This window comes from Pseudozyma hubeiensis, assembly GCF_000403515.1.
Source record: "Pseudozyma hubeiensis SY62 DNA, scaffold: PHS12, whole genome shotgun sequence".
In the NCBI taxonomy this organism is placed as follows: Eukaryota; Fungi; Basidiomycota; class Ustilaginomycetes; order Ustilaginales; family Ustilaginaceae; genus Pseudozyma; species Pseudozyma hubeiensis.
The window spans coordinates 1-26353 of record NW_012133794.1 but is presented as its reverse complement, the minus strand read 5'-3'; the positions used below and the strand labels follow the sequence as shown (position 1 = coordinate 26353).

At 56.3% G+C, this 26353-nt stretch overlaps 11 protein-coding genes across 11 annotated transcripts; 7 read left to right on the top strand and 4 right to left on the bottom strand.

The window, feature by feature from the left end:
• Nucleotides 1-326: 326 nt before the first annotated feature.
• PHSY_000866 (potential fungal zinc cluster transcription factor) lies at nucleotides 327-2693 on the bottom strand (the record flags this gene model as incomplete). The annotated part of the gene is made up of 1 exon (XM_012331498.1): nucleotides 327-2693. One exon carries the CDS (start codon nucleotides 2691-2693, stop codon nucleotides 327-329), a length of 2367 nt encoding a protein of 788 aa, XP_012186888.1.
• Nucleotides 2694-4830: 2137 nt separating this feature from the next.
• Nucleotides 4831-7339, top strand: PHSY_000865 (meiotic recombination-related protein; the record flags this gene model as incomplete). Its single annotated transcript, XM_012331497.1, has 6 exons — nucleotides 4831-5191; nucleotides 5458-5643; nucleotides 5749-6061; nucleotides 6840-6983; nucleotides 7074-7187; nucleotides 7270-7339. The coding sequence occupies 6 exons, from the start codon at nucleotides 4831-4833 to the stop codon at nucleotides 7337-7339; spliced, it is 1188 nt and encodes a 395-aa protein (XP_012186887.1).
• A 29-nt stretch (nucleotides 7340-7368) lies between these two features.
• Nucleotides 7369-8076, top strand: PHSY_000864 (DNA mismatch repair protein; the record flags this gene model as incomplete). Its single annotated transcript, XM_012331496.1, has 3 exons — nucleotides 7369-7523; nucleotides 7606-7649; nucleotides 7724-8076. The coding sequence occupies 3 exons, from the start codon at nucleotides 7369-7371 to the stop codon at nucleotides 8074-8076; spliced, it is 552 nt and encodes a 183-aa protein (XP_012186886.1).
• Nucleotides 8077-8335: 259 nt separating this feature from the next.
• PHSY_000863 (hypothetical protein) lies at nucleotides 8336-9133 on the top strand (the record flags this gene model as incomplete). Its single annotated transcript, XM_012331495.1, has 2 exons — nucleotides 8336-8474; nucleotides 8724-9133. The coding sequence occupies 2 exons, from the start codon at nucleotides 8336-8338 to the stop codon at nucleotides 9131-9133; spliced, it is 549 nt and encodes a 182-aa protein (XP_012186885.1).
• Nucleotides 9134-9294: 161 nt separating this feature from the next.
• Nucleotides 9295-10722, bottom strand: PHSY_000862 (likely protein kinase; the record flags this gene model as incomplete). Its single annotated transcript, XM_012331494.1, has 1 exon — nucleotides 9295-10722. One exon carries the CDS (start codon nucleotides 10720-10722, stop codon nucleotides 9295-9297), a length of 1428 nt encoding a protein of 475 aa, XP_012186884.1.
• Nucleotides 10723-10971: 249 nt separating this feature from the next.
• PHSY_000861 (hypothetical protein) lies at nucleotides 10972-12050 on the top strand (the record flags this gene model as incomplete). Its single annotated transcript, XM_012331493.1, has 3 exons — nucleotides 10972-11661; nucleotides 11753-11819; nucleotides 11914-12050. 3 exons carry the CDS (start codon nucleotides 10972-10974, stop codon nucleotides 12048-12050), a joined length of 894 nt encoding a protein of 297 aa, XP_012186883.1.
• Nucleotides 12051-12247: 197 nt separating this feature from the next.
• Nucleotides 12248-13163, bottom strand: PHSY_000860 (histone 2A; the record flags this gene model as incomplete). The annotated part of the gene is made up of 2 exons (XM_012331492.1): nucleotides 12248-12556; nucleotides 13065-13163. 2 exons carry the CDS (start codon nucleotides 13161-13163, stop codon nucleotides 12248-12250), a joined length of 408 nt encoding a protein of 135 aa, XP_012186882.1.
• A 1045-nt stretch (nucleotides 13164-14208) lies between these two features.
• PHSY_000859 (hypothetical protein) lies at nucleotides 14209-18456 on the top strand (the record flags this gene model as incomplete). The annotated part of the gene is made up of 1 exon (XM_012331491.1): nucleotides 14209-18456. One exon carries the CDS (start codon nucleotides 14209-14211, stop codon nucleotides 18454-18456), a length of 4248 nt encoding a protein of 1415 aa, XP_012186881.1.
• A 685-nt stretch (nucleotides 18457-19141) lies between these two features.
• PHSY_000858 (hypothetical protein) lies at nucleotides 19142-21145 on the top strand (the record flags this gene model as incomplete). Its single annotated transcript, XM_012331490.1, has 3 exons — nucleotides 19142-19311; nucleotides 20431-20488; nucleotides 20918-21145. 3 exons carry the CDS (start codon nucleotides 19142-19144, stop codon nucleotides 21143-21145), a joined length of 456 nt encoding a protein of 151 aa, XP_012186880.1.
• A 222-nt stretch (nucleotides 21146-21367) lies between these two features.
• Nucleotides 21368-21673, bottom strand: PHSY_000857 (hypothetical protein; the record flags this gene model as incomplete). The annotated part of the gene is made up of 1 exon (XM_012331489.1): nucleotides 21368-21673. One exon carries the CDS (start codon nucleotides 21671-21673, stop codon nucleotides 21368-21370), a length of 306 nt encoding a protein of 101 aa, XP_012186879.1.
• A 677-nt stretch (nucleotides 21674-22350) lies between these two features.
• Nucleotides 22351-24411, top strand: PHSY_000856 (hypothetical protein; the record flags this gene model as incomplete). The annotated part of the gene is made up of 1 exon (XM_012331488.1): nucleotides 22351-24411. One exon carries the CDS (start codon nucleotides 22351-22353, stop codon nucleotides 24409-24411), a length of 2061 nt encoding a protein of 686 aa, XP_012186878.1.
• Between the last annotated feature and the right edge of the window lie 1942 nt (nucleotides 24412-26353).

Below are 26353 nucleotides of genomic sequence, written 5' to 3'. Positions count from 1 at the left end.
CCCCCCCCTGCCGAACGGACTTTCTTGTTCTCATATCGTGTACCATAAAACGCCTCATGACGTCCTATTGACGACCAACCATGATCTTGTCACAACACACCGACTGTGAACAACTGGTCTCACGTGATCACTCCGACGATCAGCCTCTGGTTCAGCATGCTATAATGAATTGTTTGCAAGAGATGTGAAGAAGGGCAGCGTGAGCATGTTGGCAAAAGGGAGGAGGATCTTCGAAAAATCGCTCAGAACGGACTGGATGATGATCATTGAGCCACGGACACTCCTGCACCGTCCGGCGCCTGAAACCTCAAGCCATCGGCATCTGCCTACACCTCGCTGGTAAGCACATCGCCCACCGGCTTCGTCTTCCCCAAAGTCTGCTGCCTCGACTCGTCGGCGATCGACACGCTCGGCACCCCAGTCTTCGCATCAACGAACCGCTTTCCGGGCCCGTCCACCGCAGCATCCCCCCCATCCACCGCTCCTCGAAACCTCGTTCGCCGAGCCTCCACCACCCCCATCCTCTCGACAGCCTCCTCCGGGACCTTCATTGCGTCCCCGAACGGCTCGTTGATCTTGACATTCGCCATGATCCTCTTCAGCACATTCAACCCGCTGTCCACCAGCCCCAACATAGGTGGATCCCGATTAGAGGCTTCCGCCAGATCGCATGCGCAGTTCAGATGTCTTGCCAATGCATCCACCTCCGATCCGGTTGTACTCAGCTTCGTGCCGTCGACCACATGCGCATCCAGATCTTGCTGCATCTGTCCAACCATCTCCTGCACAATGGTGATCCAGAACTCCACCGTCGGATGATGTTGCTGCTGGAAAAGCGTGCTGCTCTCCGTGGTGTCGTTTGACGACGCTTCAGCGGGATGGTTCCAGAGCTTGTACTTGCGCCAGATGGTCAGACGCACCCATACATGCATCCTGCAGAACATCTGGAGTGTCCTGCCCAGCACATTGTGCCGTTCTGCGTCGGATCGGGGACGATGCCGCACAAAAGACTTTTCCAGATCGTCGAGCGATTGCAGATGACCTCGTACCTCGTCTAGTGTTTCTTGCGATGGTGTCTCCAGTGCATCCTCTTCCCTGATCTTTTCCAGCTGCGCTAGCGATACTGTCAATCGAGACAGGTGAGCGGATCTGCGCATCAGATCCTGCGAGTGGAAGAACGGCGGCGGCAGCTCCTCTGGCAGAAGACTCGGCTGCCAAAAGGCCATCGGTCGCAGCTCCTGGATGAACTCCGGCAAGTCGACGTCTCCGAATCCTTCGTCAGGCTCGGCAATATACTTGCGGAAGCGGTGGCTGATGCCTGTCCAGCAAAGCCGAACGATGGACTCGTACTTGACCTCGGACTCGGGCGAGTCGGACGTGAGCGGGCGGGACCAGTACAAGGGCGAATCGGGCTCGCTGTCCCGCAGCAACGGTTCGCGCGACGAGACGGTCTCGTGCAACTTGAGCGTTCGGACCACATTCTCGGCGAGCCGGATCAGGTCATTCTGCTGTGAGCTGCCATCCGGTTGGGTCAGTGCGAGAATGCTAGCTGCCTGACCCATGGACGGCGTGAGAGCAGAACCGTGAGCTGTCGAAGTCTGCAGGTAGCTGGCAGCCATCTCCGAGAGCTGTGTGGCGAGGCGCCGCGAAGCTTCGTTGGCTGCTCGCATGTTCGAGGTGCGCTCATCGGCGATGCGGGTTTGATGCATATCGCAGGCAGAGACGGCTAGCACGGCAAGATAGAGGGCTGGATCGGCACGCGTGTGACCTCGGTTGCCCGTCACGATTTCGAAAAGCGTCGGCGCATGAAGCAAGCCGAAGAAAACGGCGTTGGACTGAACGAAACGAGCGAGCAGGTGCTGCACAATACGTACAGATGTGGATCGCGACCTTCCGAACGTGCCAAGCAGTTGATTCCACCACTCATCCTGATCTTCGATGGTTGGTTCCTTCGGGATTGGCGCGTCATTGTTCTGAATCATGGCGAGATCAGAGCCGGGCATGCTGCTGCTTGGCGTTGACCGCAGTGGCGAGCCCTCATCGCTATGTTTCGCCGACTGACTTGAGGTCGATCGATGTGAAGATTCGCGATCCAATCTGATTCGCTTCGAGGGTTCTTTCGCGGCCTCTCGAGACGTGCTCAACGCAACACTATTGCCATCCATTGGATTTGACATGTCTGGACGCTTTTTGCCTCTATCGCGGCCTGAATTGTTCGACCCAGCCGGATGCGGAAGCTTGCTCGTCTCTGGATCGAGTCTTGTGGCGCCTTTCTGCTCACTCGGTGTCGGCCGTCCGGTGGCCTTGCCCTTGGTCTTGGTAGGGGCGTAGACGCAATCCATGTTGCGGCGCTCGCAGTGTCGACAAGGTGTCACCCCATCGCAGCGCAACTTCCGGACTCGGCAGAAGGTGCAAGCCACACGGGCGCGCGGAGGCTCTGCGTCGCCATCAGGTGCGGCGGAGGGCGAGGGTTTTGCCCCGGCTACGGCAGCGCCGATTTGTTCGTGATAACCAGGAGGCGCTACAGAGGTAGGAGCAATCCTTGGCATGCTTGTTTCGTGCTGGTAGCGCTGCCATTCTTCGTCCGAGAGTCTCCGATGACGATCCTGGACGGGCGACACCATGGAAGCAGAAGTCGATGTCGCAGCTGCTGCAAATGCCGGTGCGAGGCTGTGGGCGTTAGTCGCTATCATCGCGTCTCCGATGCGATGCGCATGCGGATAGGCTTCTGTCGCCCTCGACAGGTCACGCGATCGAGCAGGCCATCCGTCTGGTGTCGAAATCATTTCTGCATACTGAGGCGCTCTTGGTGCAGACCAGGCGTGATCGGCACCGTCGTGAGGAGTATAAGGCAGTCGGGAAGGGCCGGCGTGATCAGGCGCAGGATACGGGAGAGACACTGGAGATGCGCTGTATGTAAGTGGTGTCTCCGGATACTTCGCTCGCTCGCGGTCGCTGTCGGAAGACCGCCTCGCCATGGTTTTTGTTCCTCCGACTGTATGCTCTCGGCCAGGTAGATTTAGAATAGTGGCAGATTGAAGCTATGTGTCTAGGCTATTTGCATTGGCTTGGCTCTTCTCGGTGTCGGCATCTTGAGAGTGAGGCGCGTCGGGATAGGGCGGAATGATCGAGGCCGAGATCGCGACGGGGGTGGTGGAAGCGTACGAAGGTCATGCAGGGAGGGACAGCGGCGGAGCCAGGTCGTGATGTACAAACAGCTTCGGATTCTTTTGGAAACGCAGCCGTGTGTAGTGCTGCGTGCGAGACGTGATGGGAGCAGCTTGACAGGAGGTTGTTCGGTGAGGATGATGGCTGCAACCGTGTGTAGGTCAAGGCGAGTAGAGCCTCGAGTGGCAGTCCTGCAGAGCAGGTCGGTCGGCTCTGTAGCGGAGAGGGTGCGAAGTGCGGAACTTCGCTAGTCCAAGTGTTGAGGCGTCAAGATCGGAGAGACGGGAAGATGGCAAGATGCAAAGACGCCAAGAAGGCAGTCGCATAATCTTCTTCAGTGTGTCTCTCTATCACACTGGTTGCTCCCTCGCTACTAGCAAAACACGACGGCAAGGTCGGATGCGGTTATGCTTTTGCACATCAGCTTTGGCTTCCGGTCAGCCGTCACAGCCGTGAACACTTACGCGCGCGGACCACGAAATGGTGTACCGGAGCTTTTTTTCCCTTTTAGTCTCGAGGCCGAAGTGGGCTGCATCCCACTCATAGAATTCTGTCGCTTGGTAGCCGAGCGCCGAGTAGGGATGGCGCGCTCGTAGATACAAGGGCGTGAGGGGACGACGGAGTCGGAATTGCGGGCGTGCGCACAGAAGAAGATTAATCAGCTCTCTATCAGCAAGGCTCAGAAGAACTCGGAAGCTGTCCGACGAAAAAATAAATAAATACAAGATATAAAGTATGCAATTAAGCTATGGCAGGAAGGTCAGAATGGTCGCAGAAGGTGCTTGGTCACGGCGCATCGGCGTGAATACTTTAGAGCTTGCGGAAGTCAGAACAGACCTATCACATGCGCAGGCCATACAGCAGTGTGATGCGGTAGTCGTCACACCGGGCAGAGGGTCAAGGTGTGTTGGTGAGAGCCTACATCGGTGATACTACCGATAGGCAAGACACGCTCTGCCTAAGTGCCTGCCCCCCTGTCGGCTAGTCGGCCTGTGACCGAAGTGGCGTTAAACTTGATTGCCTCGTGTGGATCGGCGAAGTGCGCAGCCGCTGCATCGAGCATTACAGTACCACTGTTGTCCAGATGCATGATTTCGCCCTTTCCATGCGCTTTTGTCGGAATTTGACACCTGAACTCACTCACTCGACGCACAGAATCCGACCGGAATTATCTTTCCATGATGGTACATCACACTTCCGGTGGCGCGAGAGGGGGCAGCCGCCCTGCTGCACAGTGAGAGTACGAGGCATTCCTTTCAACGAACGCTTAACGAACGCTTCTGCCCGGAGCCGACGCGGTGCCTCAGAGATCGCATGAGTGCCGATCCAGGCGGAAAAAAGCGCCACATTGCCTTTAAGGTTTGAAGGCGGCTCCAACGTCGGCTAATCCGGCAAGCTTCGGAAGCTGTGCCGAACTTGCTCCCACCCTTTCGATTTGCACCGTAGATCACCTCGCAGCACTGGCTGAGGTATACCGACGTGAGCTCTGGGCTCTGGAAGAATGCCTCGACCATAGAACGATGTGCTGTGTGCAAGAAGAAGTGATGCCTTTTGCTCCGGCAAGCTTTGATCCATCGTCGACAGCCACGGCCCTTAAAAACCGCAGTACGTTTCGCCGGAACCGTCTCGAGCGCGCCCTGCGCAGCGCATTTTTCTCCTATCATGAGCGCCATCACGCACTCCCAGGCCATGCGCACCGCAAGCGAAGCAGCTGCGACAGCTTCATTACCAGCTGAAAGCGAAGATACCACTAATGCCAGAATGCAAAACGGCTCCACCTCGGCAATCGCCATCGAAGTCATGCATGGCAGGCTGGGATGTGCTGTGTTTCTCGAGGAGGAACAGCAGTTATTACTCTGCGAGGATCTCCCTTGTGATTTCGCCTTTGACGATCGCGATGCTGTGTCCACAGCCCATATCGCTGGCCTAAATAACGAGGTTGCTGGCGCAGAAGGAGTCCCTATCGCCACTGATAGTAACGACGTTGCCGTCGGCCAGCCTCCCTATGGATACGTTGGCAGCTGTGAGTTGCGTCTCGTCGTAGCCAGAATCCGTTCACATCAGAGAATCTGCACTAAATTCATCAACCCCCAAGCCAGTGTTGTCCCAATTTGGTCCCGACCTTCTCATTATTTCATCGAGGTGTCCTGAGTCACTCCTCGACATGTTGCGACACTATGGTGAGTGGGGCCGAACGTTGGGACCGACAGACGGACTCAATTTCCGTCGGGTACACGGGCCGCTAAGACCCATTGTCCCCTTGCCCGTCATCATTTTGCACGTCAACAGCGGAACAGCACAATAGTGTCATGGAAGTGCGTCCTGCAAAGTACTTTCAAGTGAGCATAGGTCTGTCGAGCCTCGACGACATCACCACTTTCAGTCGAACGCACGCTCCGAGCCAGGACGAGTCCTTGTCGGCTCTCGTCGTGCTCGACGCGCGAGTGGCCACCTCGAGATCGGCCCTCTCCGTAGGTAATCGATGAAGACGATGTGATCACAGGCGGCTCGCGCTGTTGCTCAAGCGTCCATACATTGATGATTCGCTCACTGCATACTGTGCACAGATCGCCTCGGTAGGACCACTCGTATCTAGCCTACGCGCTCGATGCGAAGTGGGTCGTACCATTGCTCTGGTCCCATTGTGTCTGGACAGCCACCTGTTCCTCGACGACAATACGCTCAAGAGCCTTAGTATCTGCTCCAGCGATGCGCACGGCTTCGTCCACGCCAAACAGGGTCGAGAAGGATTCTCCATTCTAGGTGCGTTGCTAGCCTTCAGGAGCCTCTCCGTGCTCGGTCATCGCAAAAGTCTGCAGACTGACACCCACATCTGTCAACATTCCTCGACCGAATTCTCCTTCAGCCATGATGAGTCTCACATGCTCAAAGTGTCGGTCCTTTCCCGTTCCCCCTGCAGCTCTGCACATGCACCTGGATCGGGCAGAGCTGACCATATGATCATTCTTGTGATTGTCTGGCCTCCAGACTCGCAACCACTCCTGAGACGATGGCTCATGTTGCCTCTGGCTCAGCGTTCAGAGATTCGGAAGAGGCATGAGGCTGTCGAGCTACTGGTACATCTTGAGTCCGTATCCGACACAATCCGGATCCGATCTCAACTGGCAGAGCTCGGAGGTGTGCCTCAACTATGTTACAAGCTGAACATGGGAGTCGGATCCGCCTCGACATGGTCTTGGTTGCTCAAAGTAGGTTGATTTGGGTGTTGAACGAGCTCACAAAAAGCGAGTTGACTGACGCTGGTGCATGTGGGCGAGTTCAGACCTGCAACGCGATCATGAACATTCGAGCAGAGCTCGATGGTCTCGATTTGTCCAAGTCTGGACTGCTGAACGAGGTAGGTAGGGGGCAGACTCGGAGAAAGGACTGCAAAGCCAGCTCGAAGAGGCTGAAGATACTGAAAGTTTACGCTTTCCTAGCTGAAAGCGCAGGTTGCTGTCGATTCGCTTCAGCAGTTGGCGGATTCTATCGGAAACACAGTGAGTCTGGTTCGGAAGCGCCGGTGATCTCGTTCTCAACGTCATTGCTCACACCTTAATCTGTGCACACGTCGACCCCAGATCGACTTCGAGATGAGGTGAGCTGGCCACACATGTTTTAGACCTTGCGCCGCATTGCTCACAGTTCGGTTTTGCCGTATCTTCTCGCAGCAAAGAACAGGGGAAAGTGACTGTCCGATCTGGCGTCGACACGCATCTCGATGAGCTGCGCGAGCAGCAAGTGCGTCTGCCGGGGCAATTGGATCGCGTTGCTGCGGATCTTCGCACCGAGGCCGCCTTCAGGCCAACCAGGACGTAAGTCGGTCATCGTCTGTACCAAAGGCTGATCGATGCGTGCTGATGCTACTTCTGTTCGGACGGTCTCTTTACACACGACCACCGCAGGCTTCACGTCGTATACTTTCCTCAAATCGGCTATCTCATCTGTGTTCCAGGCGGAGAGATGATTGACATGCAAGCCGATCCGACATTGGAGCAGCAATTTGCGAGCGAGGACTGGTAGGAGTCTCTTCCCTTCTCTTTTTGAATCTTCAGCCTTACGAGCCTTGATACTCACGTATCCTTCGACTTCTGACTGCAGCGTCTACCTCAAAAACAGCCGCATGTCGCACCTTGACAATAGTGTGGGTCCCACATCTCGACGAACCTAAAAAAACATCTCGGCGGGGCTGTTCGGCTGATGGACGGTACTTTCGACTCGTTCACGCAGTTCGGAGACGTGGCCTCCTTCATTGTGGACAAAGAGATCGAGATTCTCGACCGACTGCAAATCTTGCTGCAGGAATGTAGTCCTATTCTCTTGGCAGCACACGCAGCTCTGGCGCAAATCGACTGGTAAGCTATCGACTGGTAAGCTATCGACTGTCGCACAGCCAAGACGATATACGGCCCTGACATTGCTATTTCATTTGTCAAGTCTCGTGGCATTTGCTAGGGCTGCCACGCTCTATGACCTCAAGAGTGGGTCTCTGATCGATTCAGAGCTTATCGAGATCATTTATCCATCTGACGAGACCTCTTTTGGTTTGAATCAGGACCGACCTTGGTCGCGGAGCAAGTGATCCGGCTGAAGGGTAGTCGACATGCGCTCAAGGCGTTGTCTGACGAAAGTTTCGTAGGTCTCTTTCGGGGCGAGCACATGGAAGAGAGGGTCACAGTGCTGAAAACATTGTTTGCTGTACAGGTTCCTAACGACATCGAGTTGCGAGGAGGACTCGGTCTACCAGTCGAAGATGCTGATAGGAACGTCAACATGACCGTCGACGAGCATGTCGCTCAATCGACCGGAAGTCAAGAGCAGTCTCGTCCGGCTTTTCAAAGGGCCCCGACCACAGACGCTGTGACGTCGAACGCCCAACACAGCGTTATGGTGTTGACGGGAGCGTGAGTCACCTGACCTCGACAAAATTTCAACTTGAAGCCTCCGTTGACGAGCGTCATTTCTGCATCCTCAGCAACTCCTCGGGCAAAAGCTGTCTTCTTCAGCAAGCGGGGCTGGCCATCTACCTGAGCCAATGTGGAAGTTTCGTACCTGCTCAATCTGCAGAGCTGGGGGTATTTGACAAAAGTAGGCTTACAGCGTGCTCACTGTCGCATTGATGGCGACGATGATTGACGACGTGTGCTTGCTTGAAGTTCTGACGAGGATGCGACAGGACGAGTCGGTTGCGAGCGAGGGCAGCTCCTTCACGCGGGAGCTGGGACGACTTCATCGAGCGTTGGCCATGTCGACTAAAAGGAGCTTGGTTCTGCTCGATGAAGTTGGCAGGGAGTGTCGAAGCGATGGTGAGTCGAAGCCCGAAGCAGATCATGACGGCTGAGAGACTGACTCAAGGTGACGACTGTTCAGATGGCGCTGGACTCTTCATATCGACGATCTACGAGTTCCTACAGCGCGGGCCCGATTGCCCCATCGTCCTGTCTGCCACTCATCATCTGCGTGAGTTACACGACCTCTCGCTCCTCACATAACCCAGCCAGCCGTCCATGCAGCTCTGACCTGATCGTCTCACCTGTCCTCTTCCCATCCCACAGGAGCGATCGAGCGCCATCTTCCAGCCACGCTCCCCATCCAACGTGCACACATGCAGACGCTCCTCCTGCCCACCCTCGCCTCGACCTACAGCTCGCTCACGTACCTCTACCGCCTCCGTCCCGGTTTCGCCGAGACCTCGCATGCGTGTCACTGCGCGCGACTCTGCGGTGTACCCGAGTCCGTGGTGGAGCGTGCCGATCGGATCTGTTGCGTTGGACTGAGGGAGTGGAACGACGCGGAGGCGGTGAGGGATGAGGAGGTGGTGAGGAGGTTGATGCAGTTGCAGCTGGGGAACGGTGAGGAAGAGGAGAGGGACATGGATGAAGCGGAGGCTGAGAGGATGCTTCGCTGGGTGCTGGATGGTGATCCCGAGGCCGTTTCTCGAGCAGGGATGCAGGTCGATGAATGAGGGGCAAGCAGCAAAAGCTTACACAGTCCAAGCGTTGAATGCGAGAAATGTCGATTGTTCCAGTTTGTTGTTGATCTGTTTCCAGAATGTTGTAGTATGGTATGACTGAAGCAGGTATAAAAGTACAAATGACGCTCTCCCACAGCCTCGCAGGGCATGATCTACTGGATCTTGCCTCTGGAAGCACGTCGACAAGCATCCGGATCATACTTCATGATCCACGGGTGTCTCAGCACCTTTGTCAAGGGCAACCTATCGTCTGGCTTCTTCTTCAACAGCGCCCTGACGAGATCTGCTGCCTCAGTACTGAAATGTCTGGGGATCTTGAAGTCGATATTGTTGATCCTCCTGTAGGTACCTGCGGGGGCATTTTCGAGCTCTTCGAAGGGGGGTACGCCTTCCAAGAATTCAAAGCAGAGTACGCCGAGGGCCCAGAGGTCGACTGCTTTATCGTGCTGTTCGCCGTTGACCATTTCGGGCGGGAGGTAGTCCAGGGTACCGCAGAGGGTTTGTCGTCGGTTTCCGGGTGCGTGTACGCTCCAACCGAAATCGCCGATCTTGAGATCCCCCTTGATGCCCAACAAGAGGTTCTCCGGTTTGATGTCGCGGTGGATGACGTGTTTGCTGTGGAGATACGAGAGAGCATCTGCCATCTGAGCGATATACGTTGCAGCGATTTTCTCTTCGAACCTTCGATCTGGAAGTTTGTTCATCAACTTGTACAGTTCTCCCCTACCGGCGTACTCGAGCATGAGGAAGACCCTTCCTTCGTCGTGGAAATATCCGTGAAGTCGAAGGATGTGCGGATGACGCAGGTTCATCTGGATCTCGATTTCTCGTCGAAGTTGTTTTTCGACCTTGTTCTCGACAAGTTCGTTCTTGTACATGCACTTGAGGGCGATGATGTAGCCCTTGTTGGGACCACCTTTTGTGCGAACCATGTAGACTCTGCCGAATTTACCCTTGCCGAGCGGTCGACCCATTTCGAAGTCGTTGAAGGACCAGACGCGGGTGGGAGGATGGGTTTTGCCCGTGTCGGAGGAGGAGAGCGTGAGTGGGTCGAATTGCATGGTTCCTCGACGACCGCGAGCTTCGTCTCGTTCCAGACCGCCATCGTACCTGCCCAGGTCGACGGAAGGGGCGGAGGATGTCGCCGATCCAGTGCTGCTTGCTTGCTTTGATGGTGGTGCAGTGGATGCTGTGGGACGATAGGATGGACCAGCAGCAGCATTGTACCCACCAGCGACGCTTGGTGGACGACTCTTGATGTGAGCAGGGTTGGGTTGTTGCTGTTGCGTGCTGGGTCTTGAGCCGTTGATAGGTTGCTGAGCCGCGCGATTGATGCCCTGAGCGATACCGTTAGGATTGGAGGATGCTGCGAGACGATTGAAGTGTTGCATGTTGACGCCCACGTTGATGCCCATATTCGAAGCGATGGAGCTAGATGGGGCCAATGGTCGGAGAGAAGAGTTCGTGGGATGAGCAAGTCTGTTCCCGTGTGACGCTGTGGCATGTGATGGTCTTGAACCTTGCTTGAGGTCGGCGGTGGAGCCACCGTCGAGGTGGAGGTTCGCCATCTGAGATTCCATGCTGGGCTGACCGAGAGCGAGCTTGTGCCGCTCGGTGTACGAAAAGCTGGAGGGGATGATTGTAGGATGATGGCGATGATGGTTGTAGAAGATCCTTGGTGAGCAGCTGCAGCTGCATCCGCTGCTCGATTCTGCCAGGGTTCACTCCCAAAACTGAGAACAACACCGACCAAGCCAAACTCAAAATTTCACACTGCAGCACAGCACACTTACAACACGCGTCTTTTGTCGCCATTTCCAACTGTCGAAATGGCCGTATGTTGTTCGGCGGCACGTGACTGCACCACCTCCACAACCTTGCGGACCCTGCGCTCCAGAAACCTTTTCCCTCCTTTTCGGTTCTGGCTTCGACACCATCAAGTCATACTCGAGCCCGACCTTCAGACTCTCGAATCCTCCCGAGCAAATTTGGAAGCCATCGCTGGTGGCGCAGACGCAAGCATGGTACTGTACTACACTTCCACCGCGGTGGATCCGCCAGCGACGATCTACATGGGCAAGGACAAGTTCGAAAACGAAGAGCTACTCAAGTACGGCCTCGAAAGGGATGTCTGGTTTCACGTAGACAAACTTTCCTCCGCTCACGTATACCTTCGACTCCCCGACCACATCGAGAGCTGGGAAGCGATACCGGAAGCACTCGTCAGCGAATGCTCTCAGCTCGTCAAGACGAATTCGATCGAAGGAAACAAAAAGTCGAATCTGACCATCATTTACACGCCATGGGCCAACGTCAAGAAGAGTGGAGACATGGCGGTGGGTGCGGTGACCTTTCACAACGACCGCAAGGTGAAGAGGTACCATGTGAAGGAGAAGGACAATGCGGTGGTGAATAGGTTGAACAAGACCAGAAGAGAGGTTCAGGTGGATCACGAGGCCGAACGTCAGGATCGTCTGCGACAGGAGGGAAGAGTCAAGAAGGCGAAAGCGATAGAGGATGTGAGTTGCAGCGCTGGCCTCTCTCAACGGGCGGTATCATTCGCATGGCTGACCCTCTTTCCTGCGACATCTCTCTCTCACAACACTCCAGAGACAGGCGCAACAAGCCGAACAAAAGAAGAGAAAGGAAGAGGCCGAAGCACGAGACTACTCCAGACGTACGTTCCATTTCATACAGAACCCACGCACATCGTCTCTTGCTTGCTGACCCTTCTCGATCATCTGCTCTACCCAACGCGGCCCGATTGACAGTGTACACCGCCGAAGCCATGGAGGAGGAACGTCGACGCAAAGACCAACGCAAGCTAAACAAAGACAATGGCTCCATATTCGCAGACCAAGACCAAGAGCACGACGATGGCCTGGACAGCGACGACTCTTTCATGTGAACCTTTGGTCAACACCAAAAGCATCCGCCCTCAGCAGATCAAAACTTACGATAAAACGTTTGTTAAGAGGAAATACTACAGTACAACAAGATACACAGAAGCGCGGTCAATTACGAGAAACGAGACGAGAGCAGCACCCACGCAACACGCCCTTTGGGCCATGGCGCATGTGCCGCCTGGGGTCACCGAGATCCTTGTTACTCGGAGGCCTTCTTCTTGCTCGGCGCCTTGATGAGCGTCTTGTGGATGTGTGGCAGCACACCACCTCCGGCGATGGTGGCACGAACCATGCTGTCCAGCTCTTCGTCTCCTCGGATCGCAAGCTGCAAGTGTCGTGGCGTGATACGCTTCACGCGCAGGTCCTTCGATGCGTTACCCGCCAACTCGAGCACCTCGGCAGTCAGGTACTCCAAGATAGCCGATGTGTAGACGGCGGCTTTGGCGCCAATGCGAACGTGATTCTGCGTGCGGTTCTTCAAGTGGCGGTGGATACGGCCGACGGGGAACTAGGCGACGCCGACAAGAAGTGAGAATATGGATGCGCGAAAGTAGAAGGAAGAAAGGTCAGCTTCGTCTCTTTCGACAATCGGAGAAAGCAATTCGGATCATCCATCCGCTATGGGCGTCGACCTCAAGCATTGATAAAACCTTTTGAGTAATCCTTCGACATGCCCTTTTCCAAGTGCATTCGTCCCACCAAGCCGACACTATCGCGACTTTCGAGATACGACCGGCCTTCTGAACACGTCCATCCGGTCCACAAGAGCGAACGACGGCTTTTGAAGTGCAGGGGTACGATTACACGCGTCGATTCGATGGCTCCTCGACCAAATACGCGTCGACAGAGCGGTGGATGGATGCAAGGACGACCAGGAGGGCTCGCAACGTAATCGGATGCGCTCGCGTTTCCGGGCTAGGTCGCTATGGTCGTGCAGTGCAATAAAGGTGCCGGATGCTGCTAATAGGAGTCGGTTGCAAGTGGATGGAACTCTGCCGGGCGACACGGATGCTTACCTGAAGACCTGCACGCGCAGACTGGGTGACCTGCTTCTTGGGCTCATTCTTGGCGTTGGCAGCGCCACCTTTGCCTCCTTTAGCTCGTGGGTCGGACATGATGGAATGTGTGGAAAGAGATCGAGATTTCTCGTGGATGAGATACAAGGGCGTGGAAAGGGTGTGCTGAGGATGTCGTAATCGGCTCGATCGAGATGGTGGTTTGCAACGCCGAACCAAGGTGCAGCGAAACAAGCATGGCGCTTGCCTCGGCACCCTGGCTCAGCCGACACGAAAAGCGCGTCGTGGCGGGTCAAGATCCAACATGGCCAAATAATCCCGTTCCAAATTTGAAGCTATCTCACCCCTCTTGTGATTTTCCGCCCGAATTTTTTTATCGCTATGAGCAAGGTGTTTTGACCTCGCCATAACATGCCGTGTGAAATCAGTCACCCTCCTTCAGACCGCTTCCGCAGCCCTGCTCGACGTGTATTCGGTGATCCCAGCGTTGATAATGTAGCATGGACGTGATTGGCATGTAGAGCAATCGGAGTAGACAGTGCCAATCCCAATCGCTTCGTTCATGTGTCCTTTCCCACTGCTGGAGGCGAGCGAGCATCCGCGGGCTTGAACGACGAATTTTGAGACCACTATTTCGAGTTTCTTTTTTATGTGACAACAGAATCTAGGACTCTTTCACTTTTCATGTGATGTTTCTTCTCTTCGCTGCAGGCAGGGTTGAAACGACTCAGGTGGATTGAAGCCCGCCTACAGTTCACACGTACGGTCAAGAGGCTACGACGGTCAAGCGGGGGAACGATGTCGACAAGAGCACTGTAGTATGAAGTCTGGGAGGACCAAATTGACAGGACGAAGCAAGTGAAGAACCAGCAAAATAGGAGGCTCGAGAGGGGCAAAGTGCTGCAAGCCTCATTTGACTTACGCTCGGGAAAAAGCACGGTCCAGCAGAGCGATTTTCCACTCCCAAACGACACGGTTCTTCTCTTTCCCAAATCATCACATGTGGCAGCAAAAAGTTTAACTGACGGCAGGGTCCTTTGACCGCTCCCTCTGTAAAGTCACATCCCTTCATCTCGCATGCATTGAAGGACCAAATCAACATCACGCTGTCGCGACGCAAGCAGCGTGAGTGCAGATCAGCAACATGTCGTACTCTCATCAGCAGCCACCATCTCAACCGTTCCCTGGGCAGTCGACACATCCATCCGATACACCGACGCAGGATCTCGCTTCGTGGGTCAACCAAGTTCGTGAGCGCAACTCGTCATCCGCCTCATCCCGTAACCCTAGCGGACAAATCGACGACGCCGCTGCGTCTTCCGCATCGGAGCTGGAGCTCGAGTTTCAAAGACAGCGTATCGAGCGACAGCAGCGCAGAAACCGTCTGTCTGTATCAGGCATTCGAGGCATTCCGCCCTCTAACCCGACCTCGCCGCTCGCCACGCCGACTCTAGAGAGCCCTTCTTCGTCGAGGTTCGACGGCGCTACCATGGCGCCTCCTGATGCCTCATCACAGTCGCCGCTGCTCGGCTCGTCCCCGACAAAGGCTTCCGGCGTCACTGGAATCAAGAGGGCCAATTCGTTGCTCGCTCGCTATGGAGGACAATATGGTCCCACGGGTACAGCGGCAGGCCCGAAAGGCCCAAATGACTCTCCCGTATCTCTCGCCAACTTCATGGGAGGCAGAGCAGCTGGCCCGCGTCTTGGCAAGCTCGCAGGAGACGGCAAGAGTGCACCTCCCGAGGCGGAGCTCATCCACGAGAGTCGACGTGTCCCGCTGCCAGGCATGTCAGCCAACTCGGGACGCTCGCTTGCCAGCTTCCTTGAAGAGCGAGCTGATGCAGCGGGTCAACGTCGATCCGGAGGCGGCTCTCCCGCATCGCCCGTCAAGGAAATCGCGACGCCTGGCTCTCCTGGCAAGACGAGCAGCCCGGCAAAGTACTCGTTCACCTCTGCCGAGCTTGGTCGGCCGTCTAACAGCACCGGGATCACCGCAGCAGCTGGCTTCGCATCGCCAGCACCGCCTTCGCCCAAGAAAGCCTACCTGGAGCTCATCGAGAAGCAGAATGCCAGTGCACCCACCAGCGCCCCTTCGTCGCCCGCCATTCCGCGCGCTTCGAGCCCGTCCAAATTCCACAGGTTCTCTGGCGCCGAGAGCAACACCACGTCACCTCTGCTCGATCGACCTGCATCTCCGGTCAAGGGTGCTGCTGGGACGTCGCCTTCGTCCGTCGACGCTACGAGCGGCTTCGACAGCGTATCGCGTTCTTCAAGACCGCTACCCATCCCCAACGCTCAATCGCATTCGTACAATTCCGCAGACACGCCCGGGCGCAAGGATGCCTCCACAAGTCCTTTCAAGCTAGAAGACATTCAAGTCTCCAATATCTCGGCCGCGGCGGGACAGCCCAAGCCTGACGGCGACCTCGGCAAGGGATGGAGTCGGACCGCAGAGCAAGCTGATGCATCCGAATCTCAGACTCTGAACAGGTCGTCGAGCTTGGCAAACAGCGACCTGACAGGTGCTGACCGCCTCCCCACCGCCTCCTTGTCTCGACTCAGCGCTCAAAAGATGGTCGGTCAGCGCATCAAGGAAGCGCAGATGCGCGATGTGGTAGCGCGAAAGGAATCCGACTCCATGCAGCCCAATGCCGGCGGGCGCAGCGTCCCATCAAGTCCTGCCGTGCGCGATCGGTGGCCTCCTGCAATTCAAACGAATGCCTCTCCGTCACGCTCCACCCTCGACGAGCGCAAGACTGGCTCTCCCTGGTCGCCCACCAAGTATGGCAATGCGCTGCCAGGCCTTGCCGGGCGTTCGCCGACCAAGGAGTCGGGGCCGACACCGTGGCGACCCTCGTCACCAAAGAAGGCTGAGATCGCTGCTGAGCCACGAGCAGAGCCCATTCGACTACCTGGTATGGGTGGCAGTGTGAACCCGTTGGCGCGCTTTGCCGAGAACAGGTCTCGTACCGAGGAGGCCATCGTCCTTCCGGAATCTGCGTCCACCGCAAATGCTTCGTCTGACTCCGGCCAGCTCCTCTCTTCTCTCACCAAAGCGAGGGCCAAGGGTCCTGTTAGGAAGGCTGCCACAGCAGACGCCAAGGTCCCGTCCTCGTCCAGTAGCGGCGCCATTCAGACGCCTGCGAGCCGAACCGAAGACAGTTCGTCCAGCAACCCATCGAACAAGCCTCCCCGAAGGACGTCCGGCAAGCGTATCCACGTACTCGTCTCTGGATCAGGCTCCAACCTGCAATCCTTGATCGACGCTACCTTGCTGAACCCACCAGCAGGCATCCCTGTCATCGACAACGCGCAGATCACGTTCGTGCTGTCGAACCGCAAAGCTGCCTACGGTCTCACCAGGGCTGCCGAATCGAACCCTCCCATCCCAACAAAGGTGCTCGCCCTCAAGACTTGGCAGAATCGCAATCCAGGCGGCACTCGAGAGGAGTACGACAGAGTCTTGGCTCGCGCCGTGCTCGATGGCGACAGTGCTGAAGGCACCGGTACGCCTCCTGACCTCATTGTCTTGGCAGGATTCATGCACATCGTCTCCGAACCTTTCCTCCACGCACTGGGTCACAAGACGAGTCTCCCTGCCAACACGCCCACAATCGGAACTCGCCCCTCCAAGGCGGTGCCCATCATCAACCTTCACCCTGCGCTTCCTAAGGCCTTTGACGGTGCCAATGCGATCCCGCGCGCTTTCGAGGCGTACAAGCAGGGTCTTACGGACAAGACTGGATGCATGGTGCACGAAGTGGTGGCTGACGTCGACCGTGGTCGACCCATCATCGTCCGCGAGGTGCCGATCTTGCCCTCGTACGACCTGGAACAGCTTGAACAGGCCATTCATAAAGTGGAGCACGTCATCATCGTACAGGCAGCCGATCTCGTCCTGAAGGGTCACTTGGACCAGCTTGACCGACAAGAAGCTCAAGACCAGAAGGCCAAGCCCGCCGCTTCTTTGGCCGGGAAGGGCTCGCTGACGGACATTGTTCAGCTCAAGAGCGAGGACGGCGATGTGACTGCTTCAGTTACCGCGATCATGCGCAATGCGAGCACAAGCCTAAAGCAGCTTGCCAGCGTCGAGGCGCGTGCCTCTGCTTCTTTGCCAGGACCGGCCAGAGCAATCTCTGTCGAAGTCCTCGCAATCGATGCAGAAGGCTTCATTGAGCCATTGGAGCTCTCTAGCGACCAGACCTTCCAGCGTGGCGAGCAGCTTCGACGCGAGCAGATCCTGTACGACGACGACACGCTCGCCATTGTCCAGAAATCCAAGGGCGCGAACGGTCGCACAGAGACCAAGCTATGGATACGAACGGGAGCTTGCTCCGCTCTGCACCCGTTCGAGCTAGGACCCCAGTCCATGTCGTGCGTCGAGGGACGCAAGGTGGCCGAATTGGCGCAGCAATATTCGATACAGCCCGAAGTTGTCCCAGCAGGCTGCGAGACTGACGAATTGATCGCCGCACTGGGTGGAAGTTGGACAGTTGCCCGCAAGGGCTCACGTCAACGCTTCGATGCAGGCGCTTCGTCTTTGTACCGCGTTCGTCGAGCTGTTGCGTCGGCGCAAGGTCAACACGGTTTCTTCTCAATTCAGCAGGTGGACTCTCGAACTTCGAGCCTTTGCTCGGGTGACAGCTTCGTCTCGACCTTTGGCGTCTGGCATGGGCGCGGAGCCTCGCTCTCTGTCCGTGCCGCAGCAGTACGTTTTGCTCAAGCACTTGCCAGGTCGGTCTCCCGATCTGCTTCAAATATCGCTGAAGTTGAGGAGGGGGCGGAGAACAGCTACTTCTGGAAGCACTTTGACCAAAAGGAGGCGTACGCCAACGCTTGGTCGCACCGCCATCGTGACGTGACTGCGACAGACGATGCGAGCCTTCTCGATGTCGAACTGCAAGGTCGAGAGCTTCGTCTGAATCCATTCGACGGTCAGGGGTATTATGGAGCACACGACTTGTTGCTGCCCACACGCTCCGGCAAGATCTCGATCTTGAACGTTCGAGATCGGGAGCTCTTCGTCATCGTGGGTAAGGACGCACGCGGCGATCGACTTCGTCTGGCCTGCGCCATCCGTGCGGCAGAAGACATGGCGGCCCATCTACAAGCTACACAGCGGGCCTCGGCGTCTAACATTTCCATCGTGGTGCCACGTCCTGCAGTGCACGTAGTTGTGCTGCCTTCCAAGCTGCCGATGGAGATTCGAGCGGCTTCTCGCGTGTGGTCGGACGAGGTGGTGGATTACCTGCAAGGCGGCGTTTGGCGCATGAATGTCCATTCCAGCTCGCGTGCCTCGGAACAACTGCTGGAACGTCGTTGGCCACGTTGGGCGTTGCAGGAGGAGGACTATCTGCCGGTGGGCGTTAGTCCGGATGACGCCTTTGTCTAGAGAAGCGGAGCGCCTTTCCGCCGGAACGCGAAGAAGGGAAAATCTGCAATGTAGCGGCGTGGTAGCACATGTTGAGTGGGATGTCCTGTGGTGGCATTCCCAAAGTAGAATTCGAAATTGTGGTTTTATCCGACCGAGATGATGATGAAGCTGTGAGAGGGCGAAGTTCTGGAACCCAATCCGTGCTTCCATTTTGGCACGTGAGAAACTCGGAGTCCGATATTGTTGCATCGTCGAAGGCCGCGGGGACTGATTGGACAATGAGGCCACGCGAAATGCTTAGATCGACCTTGATGCGAACATTCTCCATCGAAGCGACGGGAAGGGCAAGGGGACGAAAGCGCTTGTCGACTGTTTTCGGATGATGTGATTGGCTTGCTTCCTACCTGCCCTGCTCCGCTTGCGTGAAGGCTTTGGGTGCCAAGGCAGGCGCCACGGCCGTCGTCACGTCCCTGACAAGACTAGGGTAGAAAAAAAAAGGCTGCAGCAGCGGTTGCGCAATAGGCGTGGCCGGACTTTCGGGAGCCGCAATATTGGAACGGGAAGAGTGTCGCCCAAGGTGTCTCGGCAAAGTACGCGAGAAGATCCTACAACGACGTGATGCACGAGTGCCGATGCCGATGCCGTTGTCCTTGTCCTTGCCGCCAGCTTCGATTTGCTAGAAAGAACGCGGAGTAGCACAACCATGAAGGCGGTTTGGCGCGATGCTTCCATTTTCATGACGCTAGGACTCGAAACTCGACAGAGCGAGCTCCAAAAGCTCAAGCACGCGGAGGATCGCCAAGGCGGCAAGCAGACAGTGCCCGAATCGTCCAGGAAAGTCCAGGAAAGGAAAGAGCCGAGCCAGCTGCACATGTCGCAAATTTGGGGCATGAGCTAGCTACTTCGGCTAGCGAGACTTCCGCTGCAACCTGTCGCTGTTGCTTCGGCGTCTAATTTCTTAGCACTGCCAATCACCTTCGATGATGACGACAAAGGCTCCCGTCGGAATCTGTGCCTTTCGTCCTAACTTACGTAACCTTGGTTTGTACGTCTAGTTGGACGTCAACTCGGTGTGAAGATCTCGACTGTGCAATGGCCGCCGAATTTCGGAACGTGCTACCTTTGCTATCGCGCTCCTTCGACTAATCGTGATGTTCACGTCGTCTGCGCTGCGGCTTTGCCACTCACCCCCAAGCGAATGGAGTATCACGGCCCAATCATGGCTAGCAACAGCAAATCTCACTTCGGCAAGGTTCGAGAAGATCAGGCATCAGACATCGACTTATCTCGTGGCCGGCGAGAGGCAAGGCGGTGGTAACGTGATTGGTAAGAATTCACGTTGCCGGTCCGAGAATTCCGCGCTCCTGCTCGGCCAGAGTGCTGCTTGACTGCGACGATCTACCCCGCGCCCTAGCAAGCTCAGCGGATCGATCCTTCGTATCACCGCACGAAGTGTGGCTAATCAATGACACTTACCTGTTCCGGGACAAGCTTCTGATGCTGCTTGACAGCGATAAGCAACCCGATTTTTCTCTTACCGGGCGTTACTCGATCTACTCCGCACAGCCTTACTGATTCCACGATTTCGAGCTCCGCCGTCACCGTTCGAGTCGAAGCGAGGTGCTGAAGCGAGCAGGTCTAGCCCCTCGAAGGCATCGAGTTCCTGGGCACATTCGTGGCTTCAGCGCTAGCTCCAGAGTACAGCGTGCATACAAGTGGAGTGCAACGTGGCGGTCGTACGCAGATGTTCAGGCAACAAGCTTCGTCGAAACCGTCCTTGAGCGAGCTAGGTTCATGTACAGCATTCGTGTTTGACCGCAGCCAAGAGGATAGTGGCTGTAAGGTCTGCAGCGCAGACTGATTGCGGGTCGAGCGCTCGCTCTTCTTGACATTGCCGTGAAGCGCTTGCAGGGACCAAGAATGGCGGCACAGATCTCGCCTTGTAGAGAGGTGGGTACAGGGATAGTTCAGTTCTCACTCCCTGTCCAACAGGTCGGCGTTGTTGATTCCCCGGACGCAGAAGCAGGTCGATGTTCGAAGGGATGAGCGCGTAAGCTTCAATCTCTGCCTGCACAGACGGTCATGTCGATTGATTACGGACATTTTTCGGTTATGAGCAGACCCAAGATGCTGCAAGAGAACCCAACAACCGAAGCAAGGCCCTGCACGGGTCAGAGCAATTTCCCTCCGCTTCCCGAACTCGGTACGAGTCGTGTCGGGAAACGACGAGACCTGCTTTTTCCCCGTTGCTTCGCACTGCCGAATGCATTCCCGCCACTTGTCCACTGAGGACTGACTGTCTGTCCATCTCGGTCAGCGTTGAGTCTTGACGCTGACTTCCTTCGCTGCGGCCTGGTACGCTAGGCGGTCACCGTCTCTCGAGTCGTGTTCATTCCAGCGCACAACGGCAATTGTTCCGTCTTGACTCATTCCTGGCTCCCTCTGACCTTCCTTTAATTGCCCATGTTTCCGTGTCGAGGTCGAGGTTGCTTCCGAGGCCCAACCTGAGTCTGTTCACGAATCCCATCCGAAGCTCGAGCTCGAGTGTGAGCCGAAGTTCGAGTGTGGACCCCAAAAACGAAACTTCATAGCCGGAGAGCCGGGGTGGTTCGCTGGCGTAATGATGCGTAGAGGACCGACTGCTGGGTCCCTCACATCGGTCGTGACAATTGATTTATCTGCCGATGGAAAGGACGTGTCCATGTGAGTCAAGAAGCGAATGACCGAGAGAGCCTTGGAAACCCAGATGACCGGCAAAGCAGAAATTGTCCGCTCGCGCCAATCTGCCGGCAAGGAAAGGACGCCTAAAGCTGCGGAACGCAGGACCCTGCCTCAGTTTTCTCCGCTTTGCTCTTCTCTTGCTCGACCAGCTCTACTAGCTTCGCATCTCCTTCCCTCAACGTCTCAAGAGAGATTGGCAAGACGATCATCAACCTTGGCGCTTGCTTTCGCCCCCTTCTTTGCACAGTAACTCCATCAGCGCGTCCATCGAATCGATCTCTCCTTGCTGATCGTGTAGAGACATCACTTCTTCGTGGCATCCTTCTCGCACCGCATCTCGAATCTCGACATTTGCGCCACGAGCAGGGCTGGGCGTATAAGCACTACCACCAGATCGAAGCCTCTCTCGATCGATCAGCATCCTTCTTTTGATCAATTTCGAGCTCTGGCTGCAGCACACAGCTGCTCGAAGGTCAGCATCGTTCGTATCCTCACAATCACATCGACCGAGCATGGTGCTTACTGTCCTCTGAGAGTACCTACTTATCTTCACGACTTCACAGCGACCTACGTCGAGCTTGTCGACAACTCGTACGTCGGTGCTGATGCACTTCTCGCGCTAGTCCGAATCTTTCGCTGTTTCGCTCCTCGTATCCGATCGAGATGGACCTGGTGAGATCAGCAGAGGACAGGGTCAAAGCTGCAAGGTCAGGCTCGCGCCTGCAGAATCGTGCGTGCGATCAATGCCGTCGTTCGAAAAGAAGGTGTGACCTCGCCGAGGCCGGAGCGGATGGTTTACCCCTTCAGCACGCAGGCCCTTGTAAGCTCTGCGTCCGTAAGAATCTCCGGTGCACCACGCACTGGAGCGCGTTGCAGCAGTCGGTCAGCTCCAGCAGACAGGAACTTCGCCACATTTCCCAAACATCTGCTAGCTACTCGGCCCTCCAAGACCAGCTATCTTCGCACCACTATCAACCCGCCGGTTTGTCGACAACCTCGAAGAGTCTCAGCGACCGTATGGATGGTCTGTACATCTCGACAAGGCAGCTGTTCACCTACGTAGCAGCATGGGAATGGATCTGGCAGCATTTTCTGGGGTCGGGCTCGACGCCAGCCGGCGTAGGTCTGGGAGCGGCGGTCCACCCTCGTACGGGACTGCTGAGCACAAAAGCGACTCGCGCTTGGGACGACATGATGGTAGTCAACGACGTTCCGCATCTGTCCCCTAACTTCTTCTACAGCACCTTTGTTTGCGACGAACTATACCAGCCAGCACGGCGCTTCAGGCGTCTTCCAAAGAAAGCAGACGATATCTCCATGCAGGCGCTTCGATACGCTATCGCTGCCTACGCAAGTCAGTATGGCTCGCAAGACCTGGGCGAATGGCACGGCGACGAGAGCGAAAGCTTCCGCCGCCAGAAAGACACGCAGATCGCAGAGGCAGCTTGGATGCGCGCCAGAGACTTTCTGATGGCCAACTCGTCCGTCGCCACCTTCAGGATGGCGTATGCGCTCCATCTCTTCAGCAACACGTGCCCACCTCTGCGAAGTCCCGACGCCAGCCTTGATGCGGTTCAAGACAGCTTGTACACCTTACAGACTGGGCTTCGCATGATGGACGACTTGGCGACCGACTTGCTCCGCCAACAGGACGAAGAGCTCTTTACGATGGGTTTCAACAATGCGGACGGTGCTCGGATCGTCGATGACGCCGTCTTGAGAACGGATGCTGGATATCGTGCTCGGAGTGATCGCGCGCATGCTCTCAAGTATGTTGCGGAAAATCTCTTGTGGTATTCGGCTATCTGCGATGCTGCTGCCGCTGGTGGCCACGGTCTAGCTCCGACGGTCCGCAGCAGCTTCCGGGAGAAGGTCGACATCGACGCGCTTCAGCTGTCGGCTGCATTGCCTTCCGCTTCGATTTCGGCATCCTCAAGCGCACAATTCGATCAGAACGGCTTCCCTTCGATGGCCAACATCTCCCAAAACCCAACATTGGACTCGCAGATTGAAGCATCGACGATGGGATTCGGCAATGCGTCCATGTTGAGACTAGAGCCCAGCCTTATGGTACCATCTTTCATCGGCGGTGACTGGTCGCAGAGACCGGATTCAGCGATGCCGATGCATCAAAGAATTTCGATCGCTGCCAGCGCAAATCAGGGAATGGTTGCCGCTTTGCCTAGACCCGAAGGTGCTACAACGGACGTCTCGCAATTTTGGAGCATGGTCGCGCGAAGGGCGATCTCCGTCTCGAAAGAGATCCCACAACGATTGCCGGCGATGATCGCGGCGCCAGGAGACCCGGCCCGAATCAAGGAGCTGCTCAGCCTATATCAGAGTGGAGCCTCCACGCAAATCATGATTTGGCAACGTATCGGCAGCTTCAGAGCTAAGCTCGAAGATCCGAGCAGCACAGCTGCCGACCTCACAGAACACTTCCAACGAACGTGGTCCATGGTCTTGTTCGTGCAGCAAGCTTTCCAGCCTCTATTGGACTTGGATGCGCGCTTCTTCGTACAGCTCCCTGCCTCTGCGCAGTCGATGGCGACCCACCTCATAGATCAAGTCGGCACAGGAACCCTACTTTTTCTGGAGCTATGCAGCTTCCTCGAGGGACTTCCGTGGCTGCAGGGCTCGAGGGATCCGTCTTGGCCCAGAGCTTCGGTCGTGCTTCGAACTGTATTGGACCAATCGCGTGAGCTGCGCAGCGTCGTTCGTCGGAGAAGCGCGCTTCGCATCGGCAGATCGCATGATATGGTGGCGCAGCAAGTCGAGCGCACCCTCCGCAGTGGAGCCTCGTCACCGCACGACAGGTTCGGTAGCGTCCATTCGTCGGATACTGCATCGGGTCAGAACAGCCACCGTGGCAGTGACGCAGGTCTCAGCGAAGTACCGCACCTGCCTGATATCGCTCGCTTCGACGTATCGTTGCCGCAGGACGACATGGTCGTGCCTCCACTGCAAATCCACAGCAGCCGACATCCCGTCCCTACACACTTGGCTTCGGTGCTGCACCTCGCGTTCTGTGCGTTGGTACCGGATGCGCTGCAAGAAATTAGCCAGCAAGGTGCTGCGTCTCCCATGACTCTCGACGCGCTTGATGCAAATCTTCGTGGATTGCAGGGCATACTCGACAGTGTCCTGAGCTTCGGACCTTCCTTCCATCGCGAGCCGAGCCTCGAAGCCGTCTTTTCGACCAGAAACTGGCTAGCTCCTGGCCGTCAGCCGCTTGCACTTGCGCTGCGCTGATCGCGTCACCCGATGCGCCCAATCGAGGCTGACGCCGATCGCATCTCGAGGTGCGTCGCCCTCCCAAAAAGGCTCAAACAGGGCGCAAGTCCAAGTCGCTGTTCATGCACAGTCACGCAACAGCGCTAGAAAGGTGCAAGTACACGTAGCACCGCGTCTCCTTCTCGAGCTTGTATTTTAAGCATTCCGCTCTCACATCGTACTGTCCCTTTAATCACGACTGCTCCCTCCGTTTTCGCATCGTTGTCCCTGGCTGTCACTCAGGATTCGTTGTGAGAGTCCACTGTGGCGCATTGGCTAGAATGTCGCCAGTGATTTCACGAAGTAAGCGGATCGATGATCGGTGATGGCGTCACGGCCATGGTTGACAAAATGGCGAGAACGTCTCATCACTTGGCGACAAAGCCGACAGAAGCTTACAGGTCTTCTTGCGCTATGCCCGAGACGAGCAAGGGAAAGCATAACATCCTCCGTACACAGTGAGGCGTCACCTCACGGACAACTTCGGCTAACGAGTGATTTTGCCTGAATCGGAAGTGCCAGCACGCATGTGGTGCGGGAAGATCCCAAAGACGCTCAAGATGGACTTGAACCCGCAGATTTGTGGCTGCTTCCGGCTCTCAGCTCACAAGTAGATGCCTATCACGCTTATCGAACGCCTGCCCTTGACGACACGAGGCTGTCTTCGGCACATTCGATACAGTCTCGGCTGAGCATGTGGAGATGACAGTGGCGGTGACAGGCGTCGGGAACGTCCCGATGGATTCACACGACAAGGAAAGCCGGCACTTCTCAGTTACATTCACAACGCCAACGGATCTTTTGCATTGCGCCATCGAGTCATAAAAGGGGCGCATGTCATGGCTACGCCAAACGTCAAATCCTGGTGAGTCTTACCAAAATATCCCGACTTGCTCGCAGGTGCTCTGCCGCTAAATTGACCTGTACGTAGCATCACACGATGCCTCTGTCACAACCCAAAGCGTCTTCACACGGATCAGCACGTGACGCATCACGGCGCCTCAGTTGGCGTAGTGAGTTGTGAGTACGGCTTGGTTACTGTTCTCGGCTGCAGTGGCAGGGCACGCCAAAATCATCCGCTCTCATCTAGTGAGATTGAAGCAGACCGACACGGACACGGGCACGAGCTGCAGGTAACGTCCGTCGACAGACTGGAAGACTGGGTGCCCACGGAACCAATGCGTTGACGGACTGATTGGCTGCAAAGCTCCAACGCTCAACGACCGAGTCAACGTTCAGCTCTGCGCCGCCTCTATGACGCCAAAAAGGGATATAAGGGGCGACCACAATCGCCGTCTTCCGTCGACTCTTCCTCACCCTTCAAACAGGCTGTCAATAGCACGATAGTCACACACACTACCGCAAACAAAACACAAATCTCGACATCCACTCCACCTTGATCTGACCATAGTAGCTCGACATCAATCCGACCAAGGCTTTGCTCAAGATGAAGTTTCAGTCGCTAGTGCCGTTCGTGGTGATCGCCACAGGGCTCAGCGCCCACGCCGCTCCCGCTGCGCTGAACGGTAACCCGAGCAGTAGCCTCGTACCTCGGAATGCAGGCCCAAACCAGGGTGTTTCTATCTTCGGCCGTGGCGGATCATGTGGCGGAGAAGGTGGTGGAGGAGGCGATGATGAAGGAGGTGATGATGAAGGAGGTGATGATGAAGGAGATGATGATGAAGGAGGTGATGATGAAGGAGGTGATGATGAAGGAGGTGATGATGAAGGAGGTGATGATGAAGGCGGAGATGACGAAGGTGGTGATGATGAAGGTGGTGAGGGAGGTGGCGAAGCAGGTGGAGGAGGTGAAGGAGGTGGCGAGGGAGGCGGTGGTGGCGGCGGCGGCGGAGGTGGCGAGGGAGGTGGAGGAGGTGAAGGAGGTGGAGAAGGAGGTGGCGAGGGAGGTAGCGGTGGTGGT